We start from the raw sequence: 13,315 nt of genomic DNA, 5'->3' as shown, positions 1-13,315 counted from the left end.
CTTTTGCTGCGTGGCTAAGGAGACTATCTACGTTGAATAATCTTCAAGTTAACCACAATTTTAGGGGCACCCCTAGTGAGGGTTGCCCTTTGACGCGGGGTGGAGAGAGAGAGGAGAGAGAGAGAAAAAGGAAAAAAATATTGGAGCATATATGACGTACTATTGCTCCCTCTAATGGTTCTTTCTTGAAAGAAAATGATATAGGCCTTGCGAACCCATGGCGTTTGAGCTACAGCACAACCCCATCCGGTCTCAAAGTAACAGAGCCTCTTCCAGAAATTAGCTGGTCATCTCTTGAGAGTCGTGTGGCCAGGTAGGAGAAGATTCTCGGAGGCAGTCAGGTATACAATGGTATAGAAAACCAATTCGGCCCATACCTCTACCAGTTGCTTTATCGATGGATATAATTCATCAATTCCGCGCTCGCAGTCCACCTGGTTTATTAGCAAGGAAGGGGATACTTTCACCCTAGGTATGTGCCATTCATACCGCTATTAACTCGATCACACGCTTCAGATGCTCTCGATAACAGGTATGGTCCTTTCGTTGAAATCTTTCATCCTTTTCCGAAAGGAGACCTCATTGTCATCGATTCTGCCTGAAGTCTTTCCCCGCTGGAGAAGACGGCCTAACAGTGTCTCCTCCAAACATTCAAAGAAGATGGCTGCTCTGCAGGGCCCAATCTACCCACGCTAGTTAGACGCAGGGTCTGCCAGGGTACAAGTATCGGATTATAGGCACCTGCGCTTCGAAGGCCGCTGCTTGCTCCATATCCCGTGGGAAGTTGTCCACAAGGATATTCATTTGGCCGGCTTCAACATGCCCGACGACGGCTGCTTTCAGGAGTCCCATCACTAGGTCCAAAGGAACCACGGTCCCCTCGCGGATGCACTTCTCGATCAATTGCCCGGCACCAGGTGAACAACGCCTCCCGTTCAGCCCGGACGAAGTCTCCGACACCCAGGTGCATCACAGGGAGATCTGTTGCGAGCTTTGCACATTGAGTGCCTTTACCAGCGCCGGGTCCTCCCAGGATAAATATGATATTAGCGCTAGCTAGAGATTGCGGAACCATTGATTTAGCACCAGGTTCCATCTTGCACGTTGCACCGTGGCGTCTCAGACAGTTTTGCATTTGCCCACCACAGCTTCGCTGGCAAGGAGTTCTGAAAGCAAGTTGAGCTAAGTTACCTTGGTTAAACTTTATAGTAGCCTGCCTCCTGGCATCATCGCCCTTCCTACCATTCCGCCGCCAAAGCAAGCACCAGGAGAGCAATCCTCTCCTTTATTCATTTTGTATGCGCTCTCCTTCCCGAAGCGCAGTTGCACGGCAGCGACACCGCTCATCCAGCCATGTAACTAAAGTGTTTGCATGTACTATATGACTTCACGCCCGGGTTAACAAACATTGGGATTTCGATCATCTCATTCCGCATCTCAAAACGTCTTTACGAGTGGAAAAGGGGCGCATCTCCCAGACATGATGCGCCCCACAAACTTGTGCCGCGAGCACGGTGTCAGGTTTAAGCTCAACAGCGTTATCAACAGGTACAATTTCGCCGAAGACATGAATGAGCACATCACCGCCCTCGATCCGTTCCGCAGGAAAGTCTTCTAGGTTCTCATTTGTCGGGGAAGAAAACGGCGGCTCCGAGTCAACCCTTTGCGACGCCAGGCCTTTTTGCAGCACGGACAAGGAATTGCAACAATTCTACAAGGTTCACGAACATCGTAAGTGCGTCGTCCCCGAGGACGACAAAGCCATGAAGAGCTCCTACGTTCTTCTGGGCAAGAAGATGCGCTTTCTCAACAAGGGCGTGGGCCACCGCTTCCTTCGACCCCTCGAGGTGGAGTCAAAGAGGCCCTAAATACATGTCTACCTGGACACAGGGAGTTTCTACAAGAGAGGTGGAATATACATACAGTTGGGCCAGAAAACCCAAAACGGTCTGTACCACAGCAATAGACCCGAAATTGCAGTTTTGATAGGCAAATAAGATTTGTCTAAAATGAAATTCGACTTTTTAAGACTCTAACATTGGTGATGGGCCATTGTCATGTGTTGAATATAATTTATGGGACAAAGTCTGCTGGTTTTGATGTTTCCATATGATACAGGGGGACTAAATGCCTACCAGTTATGATGTCAGTAACGAATGCGGGAAACAAAGGTAAATCTTACATATAGCACAGAACGCGAAGTTTGAAGAACTTATTGTCATTCAATCCTAGCTGGAGTTTGGTGATAAACAAAATAAAAGGGAAACAAAAGAGGAAAAAGGGCGTTAAAAGGGGGGAAACCAAGCCCCTTGGTGAAAAAAGGATCTCTAAAACCGACTGAACCACCAACAAAAAGAGCGAAAACGAAATGCGTACGCCTGAAGAGGCATGGTTATTAGTGTCATTAAGGTAAGGAGGAACCAAAGGCATAATGCTTGAAGTCGTGGAAAGGAGAAAAATAAACGAATGCTGAAGTGCATGATAACCGGACTGGTACCGAACAGGATGCACACTCTTAATGAGAAAAACCAAAACCTCGCGAGGCGAAGGGAAAACGATGGTACAAGGCGTATCATGACACAATACCCCCCAAGAAAGGAACGATAGCACCCGACTCATGCAAAAGCCTGCCCCCAGAACGATGGTAAGAAAGTCGAGAAGGAGGAAAAGAAGCGAGCCCCGTCATACCCGGGATCCCCAACGCCGTGCAAATGCGACAAACCAAAACTCCTCGAGGCCCCAACTCACGATATAAAGGATAGCGGATAACTTCCGTTTGAAGCCAGACAGAAAGTGTCCGGTAGAAACGCCTTTAGACAAGCAATTTTTATTACTTTTGCCCAAGCTTTTCAAGAGTAACGTTGCAGGGATATCGAAAAAAAGATATTTCAGGCACGTACGCCGCACATCCGTAATTACGCAGTCAGTGGTGACGTATCGCTTGACTGGTAAATCTGTTGTACATTCAACGAAGATTTCGAATGATCTTAGTCCCGCGAACCAAAAAGGGGCTCGGCATCTCGTCCTTTTCAGGATCCCAGATTGCGGGCGGGTCTCGCTCAACAGGTTTCACTGTTGCTAGGCCAGTGGTCGAAAATCTGGTTTCGCCAGGGCGTTTCAGCTCTTCGATAGGCCTGCCGCCAGCTCGGGCCTGGGCCAGCTCAACAAGTGTCCTGCCACCCATATTCCTCTGCATCACAGCCTTGAACATTTCTTCTCCACCAGCGTTAGCCTTAGAATTTGGAGGCTTCATTGCCGTTCTGCGGACAGGTGATCCTCCATCAAGTGCCAAACTAGTACATGATGGAATTTTAGAGAGACGCCGATGCGGCGACTTTGCCCTTCCTTCGGAAATACGTGTCTCTGACTGCGTAGGAGAACTCGCTTGCGCACTCTGAGTCGTAGCTTTAGCCGGGAACAAACTGGGCTGAGTGCTAAGCTTCTGCATCATTGCTGTCGTGTTCTGCCGCAGCAATGGTCGGTGTGGGGCCTTAAATGGATCAGCCTTAACCTGTGGCCGAGAAGGTGATGGAAGATCCGGAATGTCATCTTCATCATCTGAGTACAATAGTGTCGAATCCCATTTAGGGACTTTTCTTCCATTGTCAGCGAATATATTTCTAGCTGTTGACCCAAGATGCATACGCCGAGGAGAAAGAGAAAGCGATGCAATGCTCATTGGTGACGGCTCCGCCATTTGCACATCCATGGGAGATTCAAGCGTGGTCTTGGCGCGGCTGAAGGGCGTTCGGTTGTACTTCCTGGCAGCTCTGGTCTGGTCTGAAGTTGGAGATTCCAGCGAAAGGGAGCTTAGATCGGTTGAAGATGGGAAGTCGGTATCGTCGGTACCAAGTGATGAACGAGACACGTCGGTTGATGAGCCTACTGCATCGTCTTCGTTTTGCAACGGCTGGCTCTGGATGATTCTTTGTCTCTGGAGCTCAGCAGCCACCCTATCCTGCACTTCCGCTTCAAAACGTTTTCGGAGTGTTTCGAGTTCCATCTGGACTTGTCGATCGATCTCTAGCCTTGCTTTGACCTCCCACTCACGGCGAACAGAATTCTCTATATCCACTTTCAAAGCGGCCTTTTCTTTGTCGAATTGAGCACACCTCAGCTCCAATTCTTTCATCTTTTGTAGTGCAGTTTCTTCTTTACTTCGCAAAGCTTTCTCTAGATCAACGACCTCTTTCTCCTTTCTCATCAGCCGAATAACCGGTAACTTCAAAAGCGCAGCAGTATCGGGACGGTGATCCGGATTGACGCGTAGACAATTCGCAATAACGCTCTTGAGCTCAGGCGAATATAGGTCAGGCAAGGAGGGATATCTTCCTTCCCGAATCTTCTGCACTAATTGCATATGCGTTCTGGCGTTGAAAGGAGGCTCGCGCATGCAGAGCTCGTACATGATGCAACCCACAGCCCAAATGTCTGAATGGAGCGTATATTTCTCTCCAGCGCAAATCTCCGGCGACATGTAGAATGGTGTTCCCACGTAAGTTGATGCAAAATCGTGGGAGCCCATCAGCTTCGACAAGCCAAAATCGCCCAGTTTCACGGACTGGTCCGCCCCCAGAAAAACTACACAACGTTAGCTATCGACTTCAAAGTTAGGCAGACTAAAACTTCATACTGTTTTCAGGTTTGAGGTCACGATGCAGAATCATCACCTGCGCCTGTTTTCCCTTCAACCCTGTTGGCTTCGTAGACGGCAAAGCGCCGAAGACGTTGGACCCAACCTCCGGAGGGTCAACGCCATAGTGACAGCGGTAGAGTGCAGTAGCAAGCTGCGAAAGGACACGCCAGACGTATTCTTCTTCGGCAAATTTGTTGTTTGCTTTGAGGTTCTTGATTATCATGCTAAGATCGCCGCCACCGCAGTATTCCATGTACAGGTAGAGGTCCTGGGTCGCTTTGAGATGTTCTCGATGGTAATATGCCACAATGTTAGGATGCCGGAGCGAGCTTAATATGTTGAACTCGGTTGTAAGCTGTTCGCGCTCTTTTTGGGACATTTTAATGTAATTAATCTCCTTCCGGCACAGGATCTAGGTGTAACCGCGGGCCGTTAGCATTTATCTTCACACACAGCGAAAGAGATACGGAGGTGCATACGTATCCATCAGCCTTTCTTCGAACCTTTCTGATCACCCCAAAAGAGCCGCTCCCTTAAGAACGGTTAGCAGAGTACCTTAGAGCCGGAGAAGCATGGGGTAATTTGGTGTACCTATCCTTTCAAGAATCTCATACTTGTCCGCTTCCGCCAATGCGATTGCCATGGTATAATATTCGGTAAATAGAGAGCACTAAGGCAGACCTTCACGCATGGACGAGGAATCGGACAAAATTAAACCTGCTGTGTTAGTATCATAAGCCTGCGAGCAACTGGTGAAGAGCCCTGCGGTTCGACGTTGAGGAGCTCTCCGCCGGCGCTCAAAGAGCAATTGTTTAGATTGACGTCGTTGCGCAGCAACCAAAACTGCAGCGAAACGCTTGACCAGAACAGGGCTAGCGTGCCGAGAAACGGCGCCGGCGGCGTTGAGCGGAGATGGGCGCTAGCCATTTACAGCTAGCTCCGACCTTTTATCGATAACGAACGGACTATCCATTAGTCAGCATTACCTAAACTGCCGAATTACCATTTCGCCGCCATCGTGAACTTGACGTCCGGTCTCAACTCGCCAGCGCTGCTCTGCTGGGACTGAAGATCCTGTTGCGGTTTCAAAATGGCAGAGTCATCCGCGCTACTCCGGAAAGACCAGCTCGCAACTAGCTTGCACAACGAAAGAAAGCTGATCGAGGCTGGAAAGCTGAAGGAAGATAACCCGCTCGACCTCAGCGAGGGGTTTAAAGAGCTCTGTGAGGCCTGTCGAAGAGGAGATTTGAAAGTGTGCGAGGAGAAAATCACCGAGGGAGTGAATATTAATGCCAGAGATCTCTTTGACTGCACTCCTCTGATTCTTGTAAGTATCCCTCTTTGATGGAGTGGCGAGCTTCCATGCTTCAGCGGGTGTTCTTATTTCAGGCGAAATCCGATGCCCTATGCTCTCGTATTTGGGTGAGACAGGCGGATTAACACCTCGTGAAAGGCTAGTCTCTGTGGTCACTATGAAGTCGCGCAGCTTCTCCTTGATTCTGGTGCCTTGTGCGAGCGAGACACTTTTCAAGGCGAAAGGTGCTATTTTCCCTTGACTCACTGATAGCGGTTTCAATGGTGAGCAATAACTGACTCTGTATTCCTAGATGCCTCTACAACGCTCTTAACGATAGGATACGGAATTTACTATTGAAGTATGACTACTCAAAGTCGACCGATCCTCTGCAGCCGTATGCTGCACACATTGCATCATTATTATCACGAGATCACCCCCAGACGTCAGATATCCTTGTAACCTCAGCGGATGAATCATTCCACTTACATAAATTCATTCTGTCCGCAAGGTCGCCATATTTCCAGAAAAAGCTGGCCAATTCTCCCGAGGCGACAACATTGAAGCTGTCAAACACGCTTCCGCCACAGGCATTCAGCGCCGGTATTAAATACCTCTACCTTGGAGAGGCACCACGGGAGCTTAGATCAGGCCCCGGGACTGGTTTCACGGAGTCTGAAGTCTTGGCGGGAATAGACAAGATCGCATCCCAGTTGGAGCTTCACAGCCTAATGGACACGATTTTGGACAGTGGTGATCGGCGGTTAGCCAGGCAGAGAAGGACGGATGAAGTGGTGAAGGGTCGCGATCAGATGGAAACGTGGTTCCAGAACAATGTACTGAGGTATAAAACTGTTGTTGACACCGATAAGCTTAACGAAGTGAAATGGAGCCGGGACAACAACGTATTCGCCGATGTGCTCCTCCGAGCTGACGAGGACATGATTGAGGACCTAGATCAAACTGAATTACTTCTTGATCCCAAAAATGACGAGGACTGGGGTGGGATCCCTATACGCCCAACGTCTACAATACGGGTACGGGACTGTGGAAAGACCGTCCTATATCCCGCCCACCGAGCCATGCTTCTCCGATCGGAGTTCTTCCTTGCCATGTTTTCCTCCACATTTAGAGAGGCTCAAATGTCACAACATCTACAAATCATCCATGTGGACTGCTCCCCTGATGTTTTAAAGATTGTCCTCAAGTTTCTGTATACCGATAAAGTGGACATCCCCCTCGATATGGCAGTCGACGTTCTCTACGCAGCGGATCTCCTTATGATCGAAAGGCTCAAAACAAAGGTAGCCATGGTGATCAGCTCGCTCGGTAATGGAAGCCAGAAGTCGGAACGAACCCCATGGCCAGGAAGGAATGAATCTCAACCTTCAACCAATGTGGAGGAGTTCGAAGAAGAAGAGCCAATAGACATATACGAAATTATTCGTGCCGCTTGGCTGACGCGCGTGCAGCGGCTGGAAGAATTCGCGGCACGATATCTCGCATACAGATTGGAGTCGCATATCGACAGGCCAGAGTTCGAACAGCTCGTCCTCGAATCAGCAACTCGTATTCAAAAGCGACAGGAAACGGACTCCATCGAACTGGTTGATGACATCCGATATTACCTCAGTGATCGCTTTAGATCGCCCTACGAAGATTCCGGCCTTGACGAGATGGAGGAAGATGCGCAGAAAATTGCGACTGAGCTACAAGATAAAATGACGATAATGCCCGCCGACGCGCCACAGTCTGGTTCGGACCTGGGAACCTCACCCTATCTATCTGACTCGTTGGGATCGTCGTCACAGGGATTCACAACACCCGAGGAAGACGAAGGTGTGGATGCTGGCACCAACCGGCTTCCCAAGGACAGTCCCACGGGCCCCATAATTAGAACCCTGGACGGCGAAATCGCAGGTAACGAGTTCGCGAGAGACGCCGCAAATTATCAGATCCTCCTGAACAAACTTGATCGCCTGTTAGGGAAGCTGAATTTGGATGCTTGAGTGCAAGTATATATTCTGCTGTACAAGATCCGCCTTGCGTCTTATTTATATGGGATCAGATCAGACTGCATGATTGACGCACGTGTTACAACTTTTGCAAACTGGTTTTTGGTTGGAGCAAAAATCCTTTTTTTTTTTTTTTTTTTTTTTTTTTTTTTTTTTTTTTTCCTGGGCATATAGTCCATATTTTCCTATATATACTGGGATTATTTATGATTAGTGTGACGAAAACGTCGATAGAAAGCTCATGGATGATACCTTGATTATTACTCCCCGGGGAAGACCTTGTCCTGCATTATCACCCTTACAGAGTATGGGGTAGAAGACGCATCGTACGGAGCACCAATCCGAGGAATTCACCCGAGGCTCCTATTCTCAAGCAAGGTCCGATAAGTTGCATGACAGGTGACCCTCAGGGTCCTTTCATTCTTGTGTATAAAATAGATAATAAAATATATCCAGGGAATAGAAGGCCAAGAAATGTTCCAGACAACTAACTAATACAAAAGAAGAATTTCCAAAAGTAATAAATCCAGGGGGAATAAGAACCCCAAGCACAACCCCTTTTTGTTATTTTTACCTCCCCCATAAAGCTAAAGGCGTGCTAAACCGGAAAGCTTCCCGTGCAAGACCAAAAAAGATCCTTCCCCATCTATATTATACCCTAGTCCCTGCACGCTCCTGAGAACCATGACGTTATATGATATATACAATGCCGAATGGACTTTTCCCTTGATTGGGGAAATGATGCGCATCGCTTTTGGTACTCGCTTTTGCCAAGTCGCCTCCTGAATTGACAGGGACGTTTTTCTTTGGCCCCGCGGTGCCTGCACCAAGAGGAGCTACCTCGAGATGAGAGCATGCGGCGTGTGAAGACGAACATGCAGTTATAAGACCGCCAAGCAATAGTATCGTTTCATCTCGAGGACGAACTCCCCCTCCTCTCGAAGAGGGGCGAGTTGTCGCTCCGACCGTTCGTGATACCTCGTCGACAGGGCTTTCTCGAGGAGCACAAGAAAAGAAAACTCCGTTGTTAGCGTCAATGTCAACATGTTGCGTGTTCGCTATATTGCTGAGAGGTTCGGCATGTTCCCTTCATCAGCAGCCAAGGACCAGTACAAGATTCAAGTCCCGTTGTAGAACTGGAGTTCTTTGCCCTTTCAGTTAACCAGGGCCGATGGTGGTGCTGATCTTCCAGGATGGCAACCCCTTTCGTGTCGCTTCATGTTGCTTCGCACGCTAAAGGCTTTCCCACAGCCGGCATGGGGGCACCGGAAAGGCTTCTCGCCAGTATGACTGTGGGAGTGTATTCGCAGGCTGGACGGTCTTGAGAAAGCCTTATGACATATTCGGCAGATGTATCTATCGTGATTGAGAGGATAAGTTGCTGTGTTGGAAGGAGGGAAATAATGATGGTGCTGCCACGCAGGACTTCCAAGAGGAAGCACCTGAGGATGAGTTGGCTGGCTTGGCAGAACTGCGAACGCCACAGGTGGAAACGTTACCGGTCGGCTGGCTGGGTAGTATTCTGTCGGCTTTGGCGCTGGTTCAACAGGGGCAGCAAAGGTTGGAGAGTTGACATTTGGTGGCGATGGGTAACGTGTTTCTGGGCCTGAAAGTTGAGAAGTTTGCGACGTCGAAGCCCCTCGCGAATGCCGCGATATCTGTGACATCCGTCGTCCCTCTGGAACTTCTGAAACTGGAGACGGATAACTCCGAACAAGACTCGGTAGTGAGATGGCGCTTCGTGGTGGCGATGATGTTGACGGCGACTGGCTTGTGCTATTCATGCCAGACTCAGGTCTTAGAGGAGGTGTCAAAGGCAGCGCTGGCCTCTGCTTTAATGTTTGGCCTGTAGTCCGTCTCTCCATCCCTAAGTCAATGCTAGGAGGAGGGTTGGTTCGTTGTCTCTCTGTTCAGATGTCAGTCTCCGCCAGGATCATCAGTTTTATTCAGACTCGGGTGAGTCATACTAGCAACGTGCGCATCAGAAACACCATCTACGCCCCGAAGAAGAGACGAGATAGAAGGAAGTGAGAACTGTGTCTTGCCATCCTCCTCCGGCGGTGAAAGAGGGAGACGCTCGAACCGCGAGTATGGAGAAGCGCATGAACTGCTCTCCGTCTGCAAAGGCTTGGGGACCGATGGGGATCGACGGTGCTCAGAATATGAAGATGCTGGCGCGCGCAATGGTTGCGGCTGATCGCAAGTGATCAGGCTTGAAACGTTCATGTTGAAAACAACAACGATATTTGTACCCAATATCTGATTTTGGGACCTCAGATACTAGACTCCCCTTGTGTTCCGCAGTTGACAAAGAAAAAGGGTCGCAAGATGGGAAAATGAGAAAAGAATAGATAGTCCTGATATACTGCGGGATGTTCAGTTGGGAAAGAAAAGAGAAGCAAGTATATGGACTGGATTTTGAATGGGTTGGGAAGGCCGGGTGACGAATATAATAACAGGTAATGGGGGGTTGAGTGGAGGAGGAAGCCAATAAGTAAAACAGGATATGGCAGCCAATCTGCTGATATTTAGAATCAGCCGAGATGAGAGATCGACCAAGGCTAAGGGATCTTTCACAGACTTAGCGGGGCCGGCGCTGTTCACCCAGAGCGCGGGAGTGATTGGGCCTGGAAGTTGGTAATACTTTATGTAAATAAAACGGGGATTGATTGGAGCATGGGGTTAGGAAAGAGGTTGGTGCTAGTATCCGAGCGGCCGTATTAACACGCGAGAATATAATGAGACGAACAACTCTCTAAGATAGCCTGGCGGCAGTTCCCCAGAGAAAGTCACTCTATACTTAACTGCATCCAACCGACGGGGAAATGAACAGCGTGATCGGTAACCTTCGAAAGCATAAAAATTATATTGGAAGCGACTGCGGAGAAAAATTAGGCTTTTGTGATCGTGAACTTAACCGTATTGAAGGGACGGGGAGACCCAATAGGTCCCCATTTCCTTTCTCGCCCGAGGTTTCTTGTGTAGAGCTACATTTGTCGTTTCTCCCCCCCCCCCCCCCAACCAAAAAAAAAAAAAAAAAAAAAAAAAGAAAGAAGAGGAAAAGAAAAGCAAAAGGAGGACGGGGGAAGTGTCTCAGCTACAACCAAAATGTGAAAAAAAAAAGACATTGTCAACAACGTCTCGTACCCGACTTGGGCTTTCTCTGTTGGCTTCAGGAGTTGTTCATTAGTTAGGGGGGAGGCTATGTTGCTCCCTGGCACATACCAGGTGGTATAAGGAACGTGGGCGCCGAATCATGACATGGGACTGAGCACGGCGCGCCACTAAATTGCCTCGTGGTAAACTAGTCCAGCCCTGGTCTAAGCTAACGGCAATTTCCTGTGGGCTTGTGGCATGGGTGCCGTCATAACACTGATCGCCAGCCAAGGATCCATGGGGGAAAGATTAGCAAGTATCGAACCTTAGTCCCGGAGAAATTGGGTGCTGAGTGGTTGGGTTAGCGAGGAAATGGAGGAGGAAGGTTTGGGGTGATCCGCCCAAACAGCATTTAGCGCAGATCCATGCGAACCAACCGTGGACGGGACGATGATGTCGAAATGCTGTGACAAGTCCAGTCCTTCCCCAAGGGGGCATGGTTTGCTGAATATTTTTGGCGATCTAGCCCCGATTTACGTTGCAACTGGGGGTTCCAGCATCGTCCGGCATAGGTGATCGGCCAGATACAGGCTCGATTCGAGCAACGGTTTTCTTGGAATGTCCGGAAGATTTAAATCACGTTCATACATCGTCATCAGTATCATCACTGAGCAGGCAAAATACCGGGAAAATATATATATATATATAAAATTAAGACATAAAAAGGAAATAGGAGGTACCGTGATCGAACATGGGCACGAATCAAAACGCCGTATACTCCTGCAAGAGGGCTCTCGACCGTGGGAGGCATGGGAAGATGCTTTCCCAGCTGCTTGGAGCACGCCATCCCACGCACTAGTCTCGCGGAAGAAAGATGAATAAAATAAAAATAAAAATAAAAAATAAAAGCCATCAATAGCAGAAGCTTGAAAGCGAGAGACGTGCGTCGATCTGACTCTTCAGCGCGGTGGATAGCTGTGGACCGGTAGCGAAGAACTCCAAAACGAAGTCGGAGACGAAGCGGAAGGTTGCGGCAGATGCTGAATCAGCAGTGCCGAACGGGGATGTAATATATTACATGTATTACAGGCACACCATACAGAGTAACTACTCCGTACCACTGCTCACATCGGGAGTCCACGAATCTTACTGCAAGTACTCCGTACGGGGCACATCCTCCGTACATAACTTACATATGCATGTTTTCCATACGTCCCCCATGCATTGTAATGCGGGTTCAGTACGATGCTCGCCTGGACCAGCCCTTTCCGACAAACCCACACCTTCCCTCAACGGGGGGCCACCGGGTGGAGATCGCGCTGTTGCCATTTTGCGGCTGCCACCAGCCCGGTTCCGCTATCGGAGCCTGTTCCCTTCGCCTGCGCTGCGACCTCGACGATCGCCAGTTTCAGGGGAACGCCTCTCTTTCTTCCGCGCTGTTTCACAACCCTGCAATCGGGCTGATGTTGGCTGGTACGGCCATCGGGTGCCAATCAGATCAGGAATCATTGAGAGCGTGGCTTTTTACAGTGCATGTCTCATGGCAACAACTTCTGAATGGAAGGGGGGGAAAAAAAAAAAGAAAAAGAGAGAGAAAAGCTTTTGTTATTGCTTCGAAGATCTCCACGCTCCATTCTCCTGGGCTCCCGGGATCATGGGACATCATGTTCCGCGCCACTAGCGGCTGAGCAAACTCCAGCGTTCGGAGAGGCGCCAAGAAACGGATCAATGCCGCGCCACGCAGGGTTCGTCTGTTTGCTGTCCTGGCGGTGACGAGAACCAGCGACACCAAATTTGTCAGAAACAAAATCTCCAACCAGGTCGTCAGGGTCGCTGCTTTTGCTTTTCCTCTGAACCTTAAAAGGTACATATTTTTGGCCAGGCGTACACGGCAGCCATCGCCTTTCATGGATAATCCTTCATCACCGGCAGTGAGCCTTGCGTGAAGATTATTCCTTACCAGGCAAATGCTCATACCAAATGATAATGATTGCTTTTTCCCTCCTTTTCCCCGAAATTTCAGGTCTTTATCCTCCCTCGCATGACGATCTTCAAAGGGTTCTCGTGCCGCCATTCCTCACCACGGTTCGAATGGCTTTGCAGAGCCATAGTTAAGAGTCAAATCCCTGCATTCCAAGTTATCGGATGGGCGCTTTGCGTGGTTTCACGGCTGCCTCCGAGAACGCAAACAACATGCTGGAGAACACACGTCTGTGCTTCCGGTCTTCCCTGCATTAAGTATGTAACACCATCGCAGAAGAAGCAAAGAACGGG

At 49.2% G+C, this 13,315-nt stretch overlaps 3 protein-coding genes across 3 annotated transcripts; 1 reads left to right on the top strand and 2 right to left on the bottom strand.

Annotated features, from left to right (window-relative positions):
• Nucleotides 1-1,391: 1,391 nt before the first annotated feature.
• KIN3 (G2-specific serine/threonine protein kinase) lies at nt 1,392-5,279 on the bottom strand (the record flags this gene model as incomplete). The annotated part of the gene is made up of 4 exons (XM_003071974.2): nt 1,392-4,581; nt 4,634-5,048; nt 5,116-5,168; nt 5,228-5,279. 4 exons carry the CDS (start codon nt 5,277-5,279, stop codon nt 2,966-2,968), a joined length of 2,136 nt encoding a protein of 711 aa, XP_003072020.1. The 3' UTR covers nt 1,392-2,965.
• A 415-nt stretch (nt 5,280-5,694) lies between these two features.
• D8B26_007124 (uncharacterized protein) lies at nt 5,695-9,244 on the top strand. Its single transcript, XM_003071973.2, has 3 exons — nt 5,695-5,963; nt 6,090-6,175; nt 6,244-9,244. Exons 1-3 carry the CDS (start codon nt 5,727-5,729, stop codon nt 7,937-7,939), a joined length of 2,019 nt encoding a protein of 672 aa, XP_003072019.2. The 5' UTR covers nt 5,695-5,726; the 3' UTR covers nt 7,940-9,244.
• Nucleotides 9,100-10,411, bottom strand: D8B26_007123 (uncharacterized protein; the record flags this gene model as incomplete). The annotated part of the gene is made up of 2 exons (XM_003071972.2): nt 9,913-10,411; nt 9,100-9,851 (listed from the first exon to the last, which is right to left on the bottom strand). The coding sequence occupies exons 1-2, from the start codon at nt 10,169-10,171 to the stop codon at nt 9,100-9,102; spliced, it is 1,011 nt and encodes a 336-aa protein (XP_003072018.2). The 5' UTR covers nt 10,172-10,411.
• Between the last annotated feature and the right edge of the window lie 2,904 nt (nt 10,412-13,315).

This window comes from Coccidioides posadasii, chromosome 4 (genome assembly GCF_018416015.2).
Source record: "Coccidioides posadasii str. Silveira chromosome 4, complete sequence".
NCBI lineage: Eukaryota > Fungi > Ascomycota > Eurotiomycetes > Onygenales > Onygenaceae > Coccidioides > Coccidioides posadasii.
The sequence above is the reverse complement of the archived record's forward strand: the minus strand, read 5'-3'. Positions and strand labels throughout refer to the sequence as shown.

Coding starts and splice junctions, on each gene's coding strand:
- D8B26_007124 (XM_003071973.2), top strand. CDS start 5,727: ATGGCAGAGTCATCCGCGCTACTCCGGAAAGACCAGCTCGCAACTAGC. Junction 5,964..6,089: donor ACTGCACTCCTCTGATTCTT/GTAAGTATCCCT, acceptor ACCTCGTGAAAG/GCTAGTCTCTGTGGTCACTA. Junction 6,176..6,243: donor GACACTTTTCAAGGCGAAAG/GTGCTATTTTCC, acceptor CTGTATTCCTAG/ATGCCTCTACAACGCTCTTA.